The sequence below is a fragment of the Theobroma umbraticum genome, unplaced genomic scaffold (genome assembly GCF_002168275.2).
Source record: "Theobroma umbraticum cultivar Fairchild unplaced genomic scaffold, ASM216827v3 scaffold_31.0, whole genome shotgun sequence".
Lineage (NCBI taxonomy): Eukaryota > Viridiplantae > Streptophyta > Magnoliopsida > Malvales > Malvaceae > Theobroma > Theobroma umbraticum.
The window spans coordinates 741,586-761,185 of record NW_018397283.1 but is presented as its reverse complement, the minus strand read 5'-3'; the positions used below and the strand labels follow the sequence as shown (position 1 = coordinate 761,185).

General features: G+C 30.9%; 2 protein-coding genes and 2 pseudogenes across 2 annotated transcripts; all 4 read left to right on the top strand.

Moving 5' to 3' along the window:
* The first annotated feature begins 2,511 nt into the window (after positions 1-2,511).
* Positions 2,512-4,759, top strand: LOC110428285 (sphinganine C4-monooxygenase 2-like; annotated as a pseudogene).
* A 911-nt stretch (positions 4,760-5,670) lies between these two features.
* Positions 5,671-6,679, top strand: LOC110428337 (sphinganine C4-monooxygenase 2-like). Its single transcript, XM_021444149.2, is given in 4 exon segments — positions 5,671-5,701; positions 5,704-5,760; positions 5,763-5,893; positions 5,979-6,679. Coding segments are annotated over 4 exon segments (768 nt in total). The 3' UTR covers positions 6,528-6,679.
* A 5,654-nt stretch (positions 6,680-12,333) lies between these two features.
* LOC110428374 (sphinganine C4-monooxygenase 2-like) lies at positions 12,334-14,060 on the top strand. Its single transcript, XM_021444195.2, has 2 exons — positions 12,334-12,673; positions 13,289-14,060. The coding sequence occupies exons 1-2, from the start codon at positions 12,446-12,448 to the stop codon at positions 13,844-13,846; spliced, it is 786 nt and encodes a 261-aa protein (XP_021299870.1). The 5' UTR covers positions 12,334-12,445; the 3' UTR covers positions 13,847-14,060.
* A 270-nt stretch (positions 14,061-14,330) lies between these two features.
* LOC110428407 (sphinganine C4-monooxygenase 1 pseudogene) lies at positions 14,331-15,663 on the top strand (annotated as a pseudogene).
* The last annotated feature ends 3,937 nt before the right edge of the window (positions 15,664-19,600 follow it).

Sequence of the window (19,600 nt, the reverse complement as noted above, 5' to 3'; positions counted from 1 at the left end):
TTGTTTTTTAAAATTTTGGTTTAATTTATTTATTATTCATTATTAAGATAGGTGTCTACACATACATTTAAATCAATCACATATCTATTATTAAATATTGATAGACAAGACTATGTTTTGTACAACACAATTATGTGGATCAAAAAATTTAAGTTATTTAATAATAACGAAATATCATAATAATTAGTAATTATTATTATATCATTTATACTTATACGGTATTAACATGACCTTAATGTAGAGAGTGAAAAATATTATATGATCATATTATCATGTTAAATTAGTATGTTATTTCATCATCAATTATGCTATTTTAATACTCTATGTTAGTACCACATAGTATAGAATAATAAATTATATGATTAAGTCAATCATTAATTATAAAAATTTATTAATTTAAAATAAAAGTATAAGTACTTATTTAGTTCAAAATAAAAATATAAGAGCTTGATTGAATATAATAAAAATATAAAAGTTTATTTAATTTTTCTTGAATAGTTTAGAGGCTTTTTTTGGATATTATGTCAAAAAATTATAAAATTCTTGGCATTTGAATTAGGGACTTTGAAGGGTTTTAAATTCTCATAAGTTAAAAATTGTGATATTCCTTTTTTTTTAATTAATGAGATCTCAATATTTGTTATGTCTCTTTTTTATCTAATTTTTTTATTTTCTTCAACTCTAAAAGCAAAAATTTGTTTTTAAATATATTGAAAAAATAGTAAAATTAACCATTATTAGACATAATGAGCTTTTTAATAATTAATAACCTATTTATAATAAGTTTTCTGAAGAACATAAACTTGCCTAACCCTTACATATTCATCACGTAAGGTTGTCATTCGATTGAGAAAATTAAGATGAAAATAAAAAAAATTAAAAATTTTGTTTTATTGATATTTTTATTATTATTTATTTATTTACTTTTAAAAAGGAAAAAATTAAAACATGTTCAGATTAAGGAACAAATAAACGAATAAATTAGTTTTTGTAATGATATTTTTTCATGGAGGGTAATGGGTGCTTGACTTCTCCAAACTCTAAATTAGTTTTGTAATGATATTTATTATCATTAATAACCTATAAAAGGATAGGATTTTAGAAAAATTTATGCATGCCTAACCTTTCTTATAAAAAGTTTCAATGGGATTAATAGATTTTAATGCACCTGGTTTTAAGTTTATCGAACTAAGTATGCTTAAAATATATTTTAGATATTTTTATATAAATTAATTATTATTATATGGTTGATGTTGTACTTTAATTATTTATTCTTTTTTATCAATTATAACTTTACTTTTTTACTTCTCTTCTTGTTTTATAATAATTTTCCAAGAAAGAAAAATCGAATAATAAAAGTATAAATCAAATGGAGTCTAAATTTTTTTCGTGACAGGAGAAAACATTTCGTTACCCATCCATGGAGAGTAATGGGTGTTTTTTTTGCTTCTCTGAATTATAAATTAATATTTGTAATGCTATTTATTATCATTAGAAACTTATTAATCACAGGGTGTAGGTAAAAATTTATACATGCCTAACCTTACTTTAAACCTCTTCTCCCATTTTGGGAAATATTTCAGAAAAAAGTTTCAATGAGTTCCTTCTATTAAAACAAAAATTTATTAGCTTGGGTGAAAAACTAAAGAAGTATTGAAATAACAATGACAAGTTGAGAATTGGGAATTGGCTACCCTTGAACAACAAGCAGCCTCCCCAAGGAATTGATCTGAATCTTATCCATTTAGTGCTAAGGCAGCTGGATTTGCTTTCCCACCTTTCGTTTCCCCAGAGGAAGAAAATTACTACCATTCACTGTTGCTCACAGAGTGAGGTGCAGCTTATTAATGATAAGCTTATTGTCAGATAGAAGAGCTAAGTAGAACGTATCCCCAAAAAAATATAAATACAGTTTAGAAACGAGTATTTTAAAATTATGATTATTTGTTTATTATAAAAATACGTGCAATGTAACATGACGTATTGATTAAATATAATAAGATTAGTTCATAACGTGACATGTTATGTTAACAATTTTTTTCCTACACTGATATTGTTTGTAAATTTCATGTATATAAGAAGTAATAGTTGATATTGAAAGTAATATCGGTTATATTTTTAAAATAAGAACTCGATTAAGTAAAACAAAAGAATAAGAATTCAATTGGATACAAATAAAAAAAATAACTTAATTAAATATGATAAAAAATAAGAATTTAATTTAAAAAATACATATAGTTCAAAGTTTTTTTTTTATTTAGACCTTATTATATTTAAGAAGAAAATGAATGACATAACTAAACAAAACAATTTTTCCTTTTTTTTTTTTGAGACCTCTTACCTTGAGAATAATAATCTAGATGAGGAATATTGTAAAATAAGCCACATTTAAGAGCTCTTTAAAAGGGTTCGACCTTCAAGGTCATCTCCATTCTATAAGAGGCAGTTCCAAGATTTTTCAAGTGCTTTAATTCCTTCGGCTGGGGGTTCTTGACATTGTCTAGAAGAAAGATGGCTTTCCCAATTTCGGATGAATTGCTGGGAACTTTTGTTCCGATTGCTGTTTATTGGATTTATTCAGGGATTTGCATGGCTTGATGGTCCTTCGAGAGTTACAGATTGCATCAAAAGAAAGATGAGGACGAGAAGAATTTGGTGTCCAAATAGACTGTCATAAAAAATGTTCTTTTTATACAAACCCTTCAGGCTTCTGCTGTCATCTTTTTATGCAATGTATTTGATTGTTGTTTTCTTTTATGCATGCTGAGTTATTCCTATATTATTCTATTCCGTAAACCGAACGTTCCGTAAGAGTTATGGTGTAATAACTGTGGTTGAAAATTTGGGATTCTTGCATGAGTTCCATGGTCAGTTTCAAGCTTTCATTTCTATTGCAGGTGACAGGAAATGATGCTGGGGCTTCTTCTAGAAGCCAGTCATCGACTTTCCTTGTTGTTTCTGCAAGACAGTACGTGATGGCAATGTTAATCTTGGATGCTTGGCAATATTTCATGCATAGATATTTCCACGCAACAAGTTCTTGTACAGACACATCCATTCCCAACATCACAGGCTTATGGTTCCCCATGCATTTGGAACATTCTACAATCATCCGCTGGAGGCATTTTTTGTTGACATACTGGGTGGTGGCTTGTCCTACTTCCTCTCTGGCACGTCCCCTCGAACTTCGATATTTTTCTTCTGTTTCACCACCATCAAATCGGTGGATGACCATCGCGGGCTATGGCTTCCAGCCGGAAACCTCTTCCACATCTTCTTCAGCAACAATTCTGCCTACCACGACGTCCACCATGATTTTCATGGCGGCAACTACAACTTCTCCCAACCATTCTTCTCCCTGTGGGATAGGATTATGGGAACGTATTTGCCTTATACAATTGAGCAGGGAGCCCAGGGAGACTTTCAAGTTAGGCCTGTATACAAACTAAAAGAGCACACAGGAATTAATGATGAATTAGTAAATTGAGAGCACAAGGAATTCACTTGCATTATGGGGTACCAAAAAAGGTCAATACATAATATATAGGGATTTAAATATAGTTACACTAATGTAATAATTATTAATTATTACATCTTTTTATATTTTTTTATACAGTAAATATTTTAATAAATTAATTATTAGGTTTTACAATCATACATGTCTTACATGCAAATATTCAAATCATTATGATATCTATATTATATTCATGGAGAATATTATCTTGTAAAACATATAATTAGTAATTAAAATTGTTACGAGATAAAAAATACTATACAATTTTAATTCATTTGAAATTTATTGTACATTATAAGAAATAGAATAATAAATAGGACTTATGAAATAAAAAATTTGTATCAAAAAAATCATCTAGAAGTAAAGTGAATATTTTATATTAAGTGTATTCCTTTTTTTCTTTGGTAAATACGACTTCTCTCAAACATTTTTATTTGTTTGTTTAATTTTAATAAATTAATCTTCAAGCTTCACAAATATATTCGTTACATATACCTAAATCAATACATATCTATTACTATATATTTATGGATAATACCACGTTTTGCACAACACAATTATGTGAATTAAAAAAATATAAGTTGTATAATGATAACAGAACGTTCTAATAATTTACATCAAATGTAATTAATTTGTATATGTAGATATATAAAAAAACATAATGTAAAAGAAATTCTAGAATTATTAAGATAATTCAAATAAATTTTTTTTATTACGTTCAATTAAGTTTTTATATTTTTATTTTATGTCAAATAAATTTTTATAATTAATAATTAGTTAATTAATTATTATTAATTAAATTATTATATTTTATTATGATATGTTAGCATGTCATGTGACATATATAGAATGATTAATAATATTTTAACTAATTCAACCATTAATCATAAAAACATTAATTAAAACAATTTTCTACGTCAAATTGGATCGGCCAAAAAGCTCTGGTGGTGGAGTCAGATTCGAAAGTTGCAATCTCATGGGTCCTAATTCTGTTTAAAAGACCATGAAAATTTTGGAAGAGCTTCCAACATTTTGATTTATTATGTGATCATGGAATTGGGATAGAATTATGATTTCGCCACTGATATCCAAAATCATCTATATGGTGGAAAATGCGACTTCTCTCAACCATTCTTTGTCATGTGGGATAGAATTATGGGAACATACATGCCTTATTCACTTGAGAAGACAGCCGAAGGTGGCTTTGAATCACGACCAATTAAAAGAGCACACAAGGATGATTAAAACTGTAAAAATTGAGACCATCCTATTGTTTTCTTGTTTAATTCTTTTTCTCCCTCAATCACGAGACCTTTTTGCCTTCATGTCATTGAGTATGATGGGATTTGGAAGTCGATGGATCAAGTGAATTGGTGAATGTATTTCAATGGTGGTGGAAGAAGACTTAAACAAAGAGATCCACTTTCTCCTTTCTTTATTTCTAATGGTGGTGGAAGAATTGCATTTTCTAACAACTAAAACATTTTAAAAACTTATAATTGTTATTATGTCAAGTGTAATTAATTGATATATGTATATGTATTTAGGTATATAAAATCGTATATATATACATTCACATATGTGTCTATTTTTTTTTCCAGTAATACAAATTTTATTTAGAAATAAAATAAGATAGGGATGGAAAGGGGCCGTTCTATAGTGGCCATTGTCCCAGATCAACTTTGCCAGGATATAGACGAATGCCCTCTTTATTTCTATCTTCTTTTGGTCAAACGCCATTAATAAAGCTAACGGCAGTTAATTCCTGATTTGACAAGTTCCCTGTTCCCGGCCTGCGGTAGGTTCGATGGTTGAAGAAGACCTGGGGTAGTTTCGATGGATTCCTATCCATTTTTCCAAGCTCCAACCAAGGAAAGTGTGAAACCGTGGGCTTTCTCATTTATTTTTCCACTTCGGGATTCTCAAGTCGTCATCCGAAACCAAAAACTATTTGTATTAATTAATTTTATTTGTACGGCACAACTCTTTACTGGGTGCACTTAAGTTTTATTGATTTATTGAACCGTGATCAATGACGATAGGGCCTCTTTCTCATAGTCTTTGCTATAAATTGAAGAAGAGGGGGGTGGGGAGTTGGGTTTTTGACAATGTCATGTGCTTTGGGTTTTACTTCCAAATTTTTTCTGTAGCTTGCTATGGCTGCTGTGGTGTTATCAGATGAATTGCTGGGGCTTTCATGCCGGTGGTTGTGTATTGGGTTTATTCAGGGATGTACATGGCTTTTGGTCTTGTGACAATTACAGATTGCATCCCAAGCAGGAGGAGGTTGAGAAGAATTTGGTCTCTAAAAAGACAGTCATCAAAGGCGTCCTTTTGATACAATTCCTTCAAGTCACGGCAGCCATTCTTTTGTACATGGTATGTGTAGTGATGGGTTTCTCTTTTTTCCTTCTTTAAACTTTGTTCCTGAATTTGATTTTGACTTGTTTCTATGCATCTGCAGGTAATAGGAGGAAGTGATGCAGGGGCATCTGCAGGGCAGCCATCTTCCTTCGTTGTTATAGCTAGACAATTTATCGTAGCCATGGTGGTTTTGGATACTTACCAGTATTTTCTTCATAGATACATGCACCACAACAAGTTCTTGTACCGCCACCTCCATTCCCGGCACCACCGCCTCGCCGTTCCCTACACATTCGGTGCCATCTATAACCATCCATTCGAAGCGTTTATCTTTGACACACTGGGTGGGGCATTAGCCTTCGTCATCTCCGGCATGTCCCCTCGAGTTTCCATCTTTTTCTTCTCCTTCGGCACCATCAAATCAGTGGACGACCACTGCGGGATCTTGCTCCCTGGAAATCCCTTTCACATCTTCTTCAGAAACAACACCGCGTTCCATGATCTCCACCACCAGCTTTACGGTGGCAAATACAACTTCTCGCAACCGTTCTTCGTCATGTGGGATAGAATTTTGGGGACGTACAAGCCTTATTCACTTGAGAAAAGGGAAGGAGGAGGCTTCCGATTGCGGCCTGGTAAAAACTGCTAGGATAATTAGTCTAAATTATTACTAGTATTTAGTACACAAGACCATACAGGATACATATAGTTACATTTATTCTCACTACATGTTCATGAGTTGTATAAGAAAACATTGAGATTTAATGTCGATGTAATCAAAAAATTTCTATATACATAGGTATTTTTGAGAGAATGCGTATGAATAGAAGTAAAAAAAAATCATTATATTTGATAAGGATTTAACAAATTTATATCTTCGTGTATAAGTGTAAACATAAAATTCTAAAGCCAGACATCACCCTTGTAGTTATTGCAACTTGCAGGACAGAATTGATTTTGGACACTTGGTAATATTTTTATTGGTAGATATTTTTCCGTAAATAAATTCTTGTACTGACATTTTCATTTTTCACGTAATAAATTTTAAAATAATCTATATCTTGCTATTCGAGTAAGTATTCGTTGATATATATTTATCAACACGGACTAAAATAATATTTATAATTACTTATCTTCTTTCATTGTTATAGTTAGACAACTTGTCGTAACCATGTTGGTTGTAGATGATTACAAAAAATATATGTAGAGATTATGATCGTGTTAAAATGTATTGTTATTTATTTTGTCAATGAAACAAATGAGGATATTCGTAAGTCTTTACGTAATTGGATCACCCAATTGTGGATGGACAATTCGAGTAGGCTTCAATGGGACCTTGGAGACCAGTACCATGTTGACACCTGGAACGCCTTTTCTCCTAAATTGGGCTTCTGAAGGAAATTTGCTGTCCTGAAATTGCTACGAAGTTTTCAATTTTCATGTACCTTGGTGTCAAATTAGTCTGATACAAAACAGCTTGGCGGAGCCAAGGAAGAACATCAAAAATGATCAGGAGACCTGAAACTAGATAGGGTCAGTCAAGAGCTAACACCTTACAATACAACAATCAAATATAAACAGCATTAGGATATTTAATGCCTTGCCCCTTACAACCTCGTCCCATTACATCGTATAATAAACTAGACTTCAAAAGCAACACAGCAATGCCAACAGACCCAATCAGATGGGGCGTACATTCCAATATCTGATGGCGACTCCCCATTCAATTCACCAATTAAGGCATGACCGCCCACTCAGCGGCCAGTGAAACACATCATTACATTTGCAGCCAACCTTCACGTGTCCAACAAATCCATAATGCACCATTTACCAGGAGCAAGGAGATATACCCAAGGGAGGAGAGAGAAGCTAAAAGTTCACCACCATGGATAGAGAACATCTCACTCCGGTGAACAGAAAATTTAGCTAAAACATCAGCCCTTGAATTGGCTTCCCTGTATGTTTGGGGGAAGAAAATGTCACCGATCACAATACACAAAGCATAAATTTCATTAAAAAACTGTAAAAGATTCCAAGGTTTTGAGGTAATCTCCTTTGTCCAAGCAATGGCTACATTGAAATCCGATTCAATGATGAGTTTGTGTAAGTCAACCCAAGTTGAGGTTGAGAATAATTTAACTGTATAAAAGATTATCATAATTTTAACATAATTAGAATCTTTGACTCCAAAAGAGCCATATATAGAACACTCCACAGATATATCCATAAGAATCTTGTAATACACATAATTTATTGGATCCAACTTTTCTTTTATCGAGTCATTCACATTAAATTTTAACTCAAAAAATACAATCTCAATTAAAAAGTTACACCACAAATGACCATCCACCAATTTTTTGGACAGTCTCTATGACAATTACCATCCCACCCCTGGATAAACTTCTCTACTGTACGTAGGGTTGCCCAGGGAAGATTCCACCATTTGAATATCGAACACCATATCCTTCAATTATGATAGCTGACATTGTCTCCTCGTTAACACACCAAGTGCACAAGACATTACTATCACTAAATGATAGCTCCTAGTCCTGAAACCCCTGCACACTTTCGTAAGAAAGAATAGCTAATCCCCATCATTAATTACTAGTGGAACAAACATATGCCACTTGTGTTAAAATTAAACGTGTGAATCTCACAAACATTCAACTGAAGCCAAATTTTACATCAATATCATTGATATAGAAGGGACCACCTCGAATAGAAAACAAAAAGTACAATCACTGCATTTGATGAAGATATGGAATTGTCACGAAATGAAATAATTGTGAGGAGGAAAAACAACACTACTTTTGATACTAATTGCAACACATAAAAAAATAAAAATAAAATAAACATTTTCATGCCTTAGACCAGAATAAGTGATTTGGCCAAGACTATTGGCTTGTATGTTAGATTCTTTGTTAATATTGGTATTTGGACTCGAATAAAAGCATTAATAAGCAATTAATTTTATTATTTTAATTTTTAGATTAAATAATAAAAAATTATTTATGACAAGCATTTATTGATGAAAAGTCATGGCTAAAGAGTTAGGAAAAAGTTACCATATTAATTATAATTTTTAAGTAGTTAGATTATGAAAAAAAAAATATTGTTTGAAAAGTTATATTATGAAAAGAAACAAGTCTTTAAATTGAAAGAGGTGTACGTTAGCTTATTATATAAACAATGTTATTACACTATCATTTTCACTATCTTAACAAGTGTGTTAAAGACTTTGTTGTATACTGCAATTTAAGAAAATATTGTAAGGAAAGTGTTAATTCATGCCTTCAAAGTCATACTCTTCTTTTTTCTAAAAATTTCTTCTTTCTTTTCAAATATTTCTAAGAATCTCAAGGTATTTTCTTAAAACCTTTTTCACAATTGTTTCATGATGGAGACTAAGGTGGATTCAAACGTGAATGTTCACCTCCAAAATCAAGAAGTGATCAAATCCGATAGATTCAATGGAACAAATTTCATTAGATGGAGGGACAAGATGGTATTCCTGTTAACCACATTGAAAATTTGTTAAGTTCTTGAGACAGACTAACTATCAAATCCAAAAGAGATCACATCAACAGAAGCAACACTTTCTGAAAATATTGCTACAACAACAACTGCTGTTGCAACTAGTTAACATGGAAAAATGGAAATATAACTAGTTTATATGTCTTGGATACATTCTCAATTCCTTTACTGATTGATTTTATGATCTCTTCATACATAAAACTTTAATAAAGGAAATTTGGACTACACTTGAGGAAATGTACAAAAAGGAGAAAAAATGTATGGATAAATTCCTTGCATTGAGATATTTTGAGTTTACCATGACAGATACCAAACCAATTATGGATCAAGTATATGAGTTATGAATTTTGGCCTTTAAATTAAGTGAACTAAAAATCAAAATTCCTGACTCATTTCAAGTGGGAGCAATTCTCTTCAAACTTCCACCTTCTTGGAATAGATATAAGAAGAAAATTTTACATTCTCCAGAAAGTTTTACTATTGAAGAGTTTTAAACTCGTTTATGAAACATGATAAGTACATGGCCATTATGCTGCTTAAAGTGAACGGCTATTTAAAGAAATATCAATGAATATTATGTGTGGTATATCTTCAATTGAAACACTAGGTGTCGAGGTTCAATTTGCAGACACCAACTACTTTGTTAGAGTTCTAATTAAGATGCATTCGTTAATTGATAATTTAAATTGAGAGATATTTTCTTGTATGTGAAATATTCGTTTGTATGAAAGATTGACATAAATAAATATATATTATAGGAAAAAACGAACATTTCAAATTAACGGGAGATTGTTAGATAGTTTGCTACTGTTGGTATTTAGCCTCTTAAACTAAAACATTAATAAGCAATTAATTTTATTATTCTAATTTTTAGATTAAATAATAAAAGGTTATTTATGTAATAAAGAAGTAAGAGACTATTTATGAAAAGTGCTTATTGATGAAAAGCCATGATTGAAGAGTTAGGAAAAAGTTACCTTATTAAATATAACTTTTGAGTAGTTAGATTATGAAAGAAAACTATTGTTTGAAGGATTATATTATGAAAGGAAACAAGTCTTTACATTAAAAGATATATACGTTGACTTACAATATAAACAATATTATTATATTATCGTTTTCACTATCTTGGTAAGTTTGTTAAGAACTTTATTACATCCTGAAATTTGAGAAAATATCTTAAAGAAAATGTTAATTCGCACCTTCAAAGTCATACTCTTCTTTCTTCTAAAAATTTCTTCTTTCTTCTCAAATATTTCTAACATTGTGCACAAATTATAATTTTGTATAAAAGAAATTAACCTTCTTATTTTTAATTGAATCTTGGTTTGTACAGATGACACTGTGACTGGAAATGATGCATGCTGGGGCTTGTAGAAGGCAGTCATCTTCTTTCCCTTATTGTTCTAGCAAAGACTGGTTTTTGACGGAGCAATGTTGCCTTCATTTTTCCACCACAACAAGTTCTTAGACAAACACTTTGATTCTCAGCCTCATATACTCATAAAAAAGCTTTGTGGTTCCATACGCATGTGGGGCTACCTGTGTTTGGCTTTGACAGATCAATAGCTGGGTCCTCTTTCCCCATTTCGACATGGAATCTCTTCCTGATGTTTCTTCGTCTCCTTATATTTGTTTTTTATTGCTTTTTTATCAAATAAATTGAATCTCTATTCTTAATAAAATATTTAAAAATAATTGTAAATTTTGAATTTCAAAATTTTCAAAACATATTATTTTGAGATTTTAATTTTGTATAATATTTTAAACAATAATAATCAAAATTGAATTTATTTAATAAAAAAATCAATTTTTTTTAATTGGTACTGTCGACTCCCAATAGTTGGTGCATGCCGTACGATTCGAGGATACCAATTCTTGTCTCCTCCTCCAACTTTAAATATTAATTATGAACTAGGAAATGGTGACCATCATTTTCTTTGTCTTTCTTTTTATTTTATTTTTAGAAGAATTTGTTCGTATTTCCTTTTTCCTCAACGATATATGAGCCTCACATTGTTTATACATGTGATTCTTACATGTCCTATATGCTTGTTTTTAGTTCCCAAAAAATTTGGAAGAGTGAATTCGATTGTGAATTTGTCATACAACTTTCTAATATGATAAAATTCCGATTATGCAATTCAACAAATTTAAATATTATACATATATACAAAGAGCGATCATATTGTATAAAAAAACATAGCAATTGTTTATTCTTTCGTTAAAATTTAAACAAATTATTGATTGAATTTAACAATGTATTCGTATGTAACATGTATGTAAAAAATTTTAGAATACGATAAATCAAAAATACCATATAATTATTTTATTATCCGGGACAACTTGGGCAGAGGGTATAGACAAGCCTTCTTTATTTTTTTCCCTACTTCTGGGTCAGAAGCCATCAATGAATTGATCAATTATTTGCTGACAAATCAGTGCCATCCACAAAAATAGTATTTGCTCACTTGGATGTTTGCAATTTTGCATAGCCTCTAGTATTTTCTATGGTGAATTGCGTTCCTCTTAGCTACTTTACCAGCTTTCCATTGGTGTAAAGAGAGTGGAATTAGACTTATTTGAATAGGAAATAGATGTATTTATTAATGAATCAAATATTCGATTATAATTTTTATTTTAATTAATTTATAATTTGCATATAAATGATATTCTTTCATCTTAATTGCTTTAATCAAAATATTACTAATTTGTCCTATGTTGATTGTGTGACGTTATGTTCGAGTAAACACAATGACATAACTTGTAAATAAAAAATAAATGTCACTTTAACATTTTTTAAATAATAATTCTATGGATTGATTGGACTAGATAAATATTTAGTGGTTGGAAATACACATATGAACGAGCAAAGTTCAATGGCCAAAATGTACATTATATCCCCGAAATTATTTATGGCTTCGTGGACCCCTTGAGCAACTCTCTCTTAGTTATAAGTTGAAGAGGGGGAGGTTCAAAATTTTTATATGTGCTTTTTGTTTTGGTTTTCCAAAGGTTGTGTAGTGTGATAATATGGCTTCTTTGGGGATATCTTATGACATGGTGCTGGGCAGTTTGATGCCAGTTGTTGTGTACTGGGTTTATGGAGGAATGTACATGGCTTTAGGGTCCTGTGACAATTACAGATTGCATCCCAAGGAAGACGAGGATGAGAAGAATTTTGCTTCCAAAGAGACAGTCATCAAAGGCGTCCTTTGGCAACAATTCCGTCAGTTCATTGCGACGAACCTCTTGTATATGGTATGAGTAGCTAGTCACTCAAACTTTGTTGGTGAAAATTTGATTTCGACCCATTAACATTTTTTTAATGTCTTGATTAAGGTTAGACGTTAACACGAACAGACATATTTTCAACTTGATGCATTCATAATTTTTATTTTCACTTAACAAGAAATTAAAAAGAGTTTTTTTTCTTTTATAATTGAACAAACTTTCGTATTCTTATCAACTGAATTAACCCGTATATACTTTCTCTTTGATAAAACACAACACTAGACTTTATATTTAACTTCAATAGTTAATGTATACATATAAGAAAAGGGCTAGCTAGGGTCAAAATCTCTCTCAGCAAAGTTTGTACATTGATATTAAAAAAAAAAGCCAATAGATATCTATATTATTGGAAAAAGTCCTGTGTCAAAATAAGTAATGAAAGCATTAAAATCGAATAATAAAGATAAGGGAATGATCCAAAGTTTCAAGATTATATGGAATTTGAGCTCATTCTTTTGCATAAGCAATGGATAATTCTTGGATAAACTTTGAAATTTTCCAGTTCCAGAAGCTGGACCTTGTTTCCTTGACGTTTTAGATTAATCATGATTTTATGTTGTACTGGAACCTTACTTGGTGCAGATGACAGGAGGAAGTCACGCCGGGGCTTCGTCAGGGCAGCCACCTTCCCTTACTGTTATAGCTAGACAGTTTGTTGTAGCTATGCTGGTTTTCGATACTTACCAATATTTTCTTCACAGATACCTGCACCACAACAAGTTCTTGTACCGTCACCTCCACTCCAAGCATCATCGGCTGGTTGTTCCCTACCCATTCGGTGCTATCTACAGTCATCCGATCGAAGGGTTTCTCTTTGACATCCTCGGTGGGTCGTTGGCTATTTTCCTCTCCGGTATGTCTCCTCGAACCTCAGCCTTTTTCTCCTCCTTCGCCGCCATGAAATCAGTGGACGACCACTGCGGGTTGATGCTCCCTGGGAATCCCTTCCACATCTTCTTTGAGAACAACACCGCCTACCATGATCTCCACCATCAGCTTTACGGTGGCAAATACAACTTCTCCCAACCGTTCTTCGCCATGTGGGATCGAATTCTGGGGACACACATGCCTTATTCGCTTGAGAAAGGAGAAGAAGGAGGCTTCGAGTTGAGGCCTGCCAAAGAGTGCAAGAACGATTGATTGAGAAATTGCTATCCGTAGCCCTCCACTCTTTTCTACTTTTTTGTTTGTTGCGCAGAGTAGCTTCACTTGGGATAAGAACTCTGATTTGTCATGAAAATTGCAAGGAGAATAAATGGTTGGTTTTTTATATTAAAAATCACTGTCTATTCGAGAGTATGTGTACAAGGTAAGAACCGGATGTGAAACTATGAATTTACTACTATTTTGTGAACATTGTGCTGCTCTGAAATTGTTTATGTTTTGTTAATAATTTAACCAAGATCATCCATCAGTTTGCGCAAAAGTTTCCCGTTGAACCTCCAATTCAGGCTTGAAGGCCTACATGCCTGATTCGAGTGGCTTCTATTGGGCTGTGAGATGAGTACAAATATGACCAGGGAGGCCTTTTGTCCTGGCTTGGGCTGGTATGGGATTGTTTCTTGCTCTTTCTTAAGTTTTTTAGAAAGGCCTCAAATTTAAAGAACCTTAAACTCGTCAGGCTATGGGGGCCTTCCTTTTTGTTTCTGGTAATGCGGAGTGGAGGGTTCTTTTTTTTTTTCTTCTTCTTCTTTCGTCCATGTAAATTGTTGGTAAATTAGAGGATTCCATGGTGAATTATTCATAAGATATATTTGTTTTTATTTTTTTCTCATTATATATATATATTTTATATTTGATTCACAATTAATGTACAATACTTACATATGGAGAGAGATTATCAAACTCGTTTGTTTCAATTTGTGCACAACATTTTAACGAACAAATTGATTGAATGATTAGCTATGTATAATCAGCCCACGCAAAAATTATAAATGGGATAGCAAATTATCATTAGGTGAAGTAATTGGTGGGTTTGGTGGGAGAGAAAGGGATTAATCTTTTAAAGAGTAAGGATACCTTTTAATAATAAAGATTTAGTGTAGATTCCCATTACTTATCTATAATTTTAAACAATGAATTTTTTTTGTCATCTCTATGATTGTTTAAAACCATCTTCCATCTTTGAAAAAAATGAATAATTGTAGATAAAACACTCTTTTGAATTTGCAAGTAGATGGATAGATCTTTGTACCACAAAATTGAGACTTTATCCTTTGTTAAAATTAATTACTTTGCTTAAATTCATCCATGTGAGAAATAATGTGCCTACCATGGTTAGGCTTATGCACAATTTATATAGAGAATTATGAATTTAATTTGAAGTACAACTCGATCCTTATTGCTTGGTGCAGGTGACAGGAGGAAGTGGTAATGCTGGGGATTCTCCAAGGCAACCATCTTCCCTTATTGTCATACCTAGACAGTTTGTTGTAGCCATGCTGGCTGTGGATACTTGGATGTATTTTACGCACAGATACCTGCACCACAACAAGTTCTTGTACCGGCACTTTCATTCCCTGCATCACCGGATTGTTGTTTCCTATTCATCTGGAGCTCAATACACTCATCCCGTGGAAGGGCTTCTCGTCGACACGGTGGACGGGGCTCTGTCTTTTATCCTCTACGGCATGTCTCCTCGAACCTCCATCTTTTTCTTCTCTTTTGACTCCCTCAAAACAGTGGATGACCACCGCGGGATGAGGCTTCCTGGAAACCTCATTCAAATCTTGTTTAGGAACCATTCTGCATACCTTGATGTCCACCATCAGCTCAATGGTGGCAAATACAACTTTGCACAACCATTCTTCATCATGTGGGATAGAATTCTAGGAACCTATATGCCTTATAATTCACTTTAGAAGAGTGCCAAAGGATGCTTTGAAGTACGACCATACAAGGATGATCAATTGGTAAACCATGAGCAAAGAAATAGGAATTGTAAATTCGTATTTTGATTGATCATATGTGACTTATGTATATATTTCGATGGTACCTGAATAAATAAATTCAATAAATTTATCGAATCGAAATTCAATCATTTTGAAATTTAAATTTTCAAACACAATTAATATATTATCGTGCTTTATTACTAGTACTATTTATTTTTCATAAACATAAGTAACAACTATAAGATCAAATGGTACTCTATGCTCAACTTGCTTAAATGGATAAGATATGATAAGAATCATTTTATCACAAGCTCTTAATATTTACTTTATTAGAATAATAATATAACAAAAATAAAACGAGTCATCTTTTCGATATTTTAATTTTTCATGAGATAGAATTGGATATTTTTATTTTGATAATTTTCTTTCACATTTTTATATGTATGCATGCAATATATGTGTGCTTGTTTTGTATATATAAAAATTAGATTTTTATTTTACCTGTAAATTGAATGTGGGATATATTCCAGGTCAAGTACTATAATCTTTATAATGAAATAACAATTATATTTTATTTAAAATTAATTATGGAGTTATTGTATAAAGATTCGAATTCTCTCTTTTTCTTCTTAACATTAATTTTTCAAAAGCTAATCATCAATTAAGCAGTTGTTGGCTTGTAATTTGACAGGTTCCTTCCATCTACCAAGAAGATAAAGCCATTATTATATCAACTAATATTTAATAGAATCAATTTAGTATACTGCAGGGCCGGCACCTTCATAATTGATCTCCATTAAATAAGTAAAAGAAAGGTTCAACGGAGCTTCCTCCTCTAGCCACGTGGAGATCATAGAAAAAAAACATTGATGAAAGAAAAAGAGAAAAAAAAAAAAGTAGAAAGGCGTCCGTGTGGAATGCATGGGCTAGCTCTTTTAATGATCTCTTTAAAATAATTTTTATTTAATAATTAATATAAATAATAAAATAATAAAATAATTTTACATATCTCAATCAATTTTATTTTTTTTTAATTTTTTAATTTATATTATTATTTTATTTATTTTTTTCATTTCTATTCTATTTATTTATATGTTTCAAGTTTTTATAGATTTTTTTTATCAAATTTTTTCAAACCATCAATCATATATATATATTTTTTGTTATATTATATATGGTAACTTCTACTTATCATGTTTTTCTTTTTTTTGTTACATAAATTTTATTTTTTTATGATTTTAATTTTTAAAAATTAATAAATTGTAGTATTATATTATTATTTAAAATTTCATTAATGTATTATTTTTTTATTAATCTTGATTATGTAAAAAGAAATTAACTTGAGTATTTTTTTATGTGTTTTAGGTTTTATATTTAATTAAAATAAAATTATCTTGAATATATAATCTTTAAACGATCTTGATTATATAAAAAAATTATTAATTTTATATATCAAATTTAATAATTTATATTTTACATATTATAGTTTTGTATTTAATTTTATATTTTCATTATCAATTTTTTTTTATTTCTGATTGAATTTAACATATTAAATTTTATAATTTTTAATCTTTATTTTTCTGTGTTTGGCCTCTCAATAAAAACTAACTAACGTCGTCCCTGTTATACTGTGATTAGAAAAAATGTTTTAAAGAAAAGTATAGCTTTCACAAGCTCTCGTTACCCTCCAACGTCTCTGCTGATCTTCCCCTTGAGTTTAACTTGAGAAATTAAGGGGCAGCCAGCAGCTTCCAGTATTTTTCATGGGCCATTTTGGTCATTGGATTCTCGAAATTGTGTAGTCAGATATGGCTTTGGCAACATGAGATGTATTGAGAAGTTCACGTTGCAGCCAAAGAAAGAAGAGGACCATTCGGGCTATCGTGGTCTTGCTTTTGTTTAAGGTATGAGTGGTGTTTAAAGGGTTTTCTTTTCTCTTTTGTTATATGTAATTGCAAACATTATTTTGTTGAAGAATTTGGTTTGTCTTGTTTTATGTTTTTATATGTTTAATAAGTTAATTTCAAGTTTATTTATTTTATAAACTAAAAGTATAGTTATCGATCAAGTTTACGATTTCAACAGTGAAAAGAAAATTTTATAAGATTTTTTTTTCCTTTTATTTTGTATTAATATTGTGATGTTTTTATTTTATTATTATTAATAATTTATATTTAAAATTTTAAAAATTACATAATTTAAATTTAAAAAATTATTAAATCAGTGATGTTTAAATTCGGGTTTTCACAAAATTTTCTAACCTACGCATTTGCAGCGCTTTTACAATTATGAAGTTGACTGGCGGAGCCCTGTCCGCTTCCGTTTTCGGCATGTCTGGTTGAACTTCCACGCACAGTTATAGTTGGGAAAGTCAATTTGAGTTTGTCAAAGAACCTAATCAAAATCCATTGAAAATTCGAAATTCTAAAACAACATAATAAGCAGTGAAAAATAAGATAAAAAAAAATTGAATTTAAAAAACTATTAATCTCAAAATGAACCTAATCAAAATCGATCAAGAATTTGAGATTTTAAAGTAACACAATAAGCAGCTTAAAAATATGATTAAAAAAAAGGAGAAAATCGGGTTTAAAAAGATATTAATATCGAAAGTGAGAATTTTTTATTTTTTTCATTTATGTGCTTTGATTTTTTTTGATAAAATATATTGATATTTTTAACTTTGAATCATAATTATATATAAATACATTAATTTTTAAAATAAATATTATATATAAATGATATTAATATTTAAATATAAAATATCTATAATATTTTTTTTCACTATTTTCTTTTCTCTCAAACCGATCAACAGTGCTCCCTTATACCAACCGAATCTCCCTAAGCTTCCTTGGAGAGCGATTGTCGTGAGTGGCCGAATGAAAATAATTTTTTTTAAAAAAAGAAAAATTTTAATTAAAAAATTATAATTTATATAATTATACTTTTTAAAAGTAATAAAAAATAAAATTATTTTAAAAATATTATTACATTATTAAATTAATAATCCTATTGACTGTTACTTGTATTTACGGTCAACAGTGGAAAGAGTTGATGTATTCTGCTTTTTTTTTTTTTATACACCTTCTAGAATCTAGACTTTTACCTGCGGCCCAGAGTTGACTCTTCTATCGTTGTTTAACGGACCACAGTTAACCCAAAAAACCGACGGGCCAATGTGTATCACCATTGTCAAGGGTTTAGGATAGAACTGCATGCATCAGATCATATCCGAGGATATTTCTTGGTTCAAAGTCTATCTTTTCCTCCAGCTATTAATCCCGACGAATTTTCCTTTTTCAATTTCGAATCTTCCGCCAATCTTTCCAATATATATTTTCTTTTATTTTTTTTATAAATTTATTATTATTTTCCCTATACAATTCCCAGTTTGAAAACATTCGTTGGCTGACTTTGACAATTTCCATCTCTCTTCGTTTAAACTTTGAAGGGAGACAGAGCAAACAGGGCTTTCAAAAGTGGGGTGGGGGTGTTTTGCTTTTCTGGGAATTTCATGTGATTTTGGTGGAAATCTGTGGAGCAAAAGGAGAAATGGGTTTCACTGTATCCGATGAATTGTTGGGAACTTTTGTTCCGATTGTTGTTTATTGGATTTATTCAGGAATATATATGTGTTTAGGGTCGTTCGAGGATTATAGATTGCATTCGAAGAAGGACGAGGATGAGAAGAATTTGGTTTCCAAACAAACTGTCGTGAAAGGCGTTCTTTTGCAACAAGCTGTCCAGGCTGTTGTCGCCATCCTTTTGTTCACGGTAACCCCAGAAACAGAATTAAAGCTTGTTACTTTGATGATTTAAGTTATTTTTATTATCTTTAGTAATTGTAGTTGAAATTTTTTATGATGGGCGATCATCATGTTTTAATTTGGTTTTTAGGAGGATCTGATGGTTCTTGGTGTTGGGTTTCCATTAAATTTTATATCTTTTTTTAGTTATGACAGAAATTTTATTTTTTTTTTCATAGAGGAAAGTTGGGATTTTT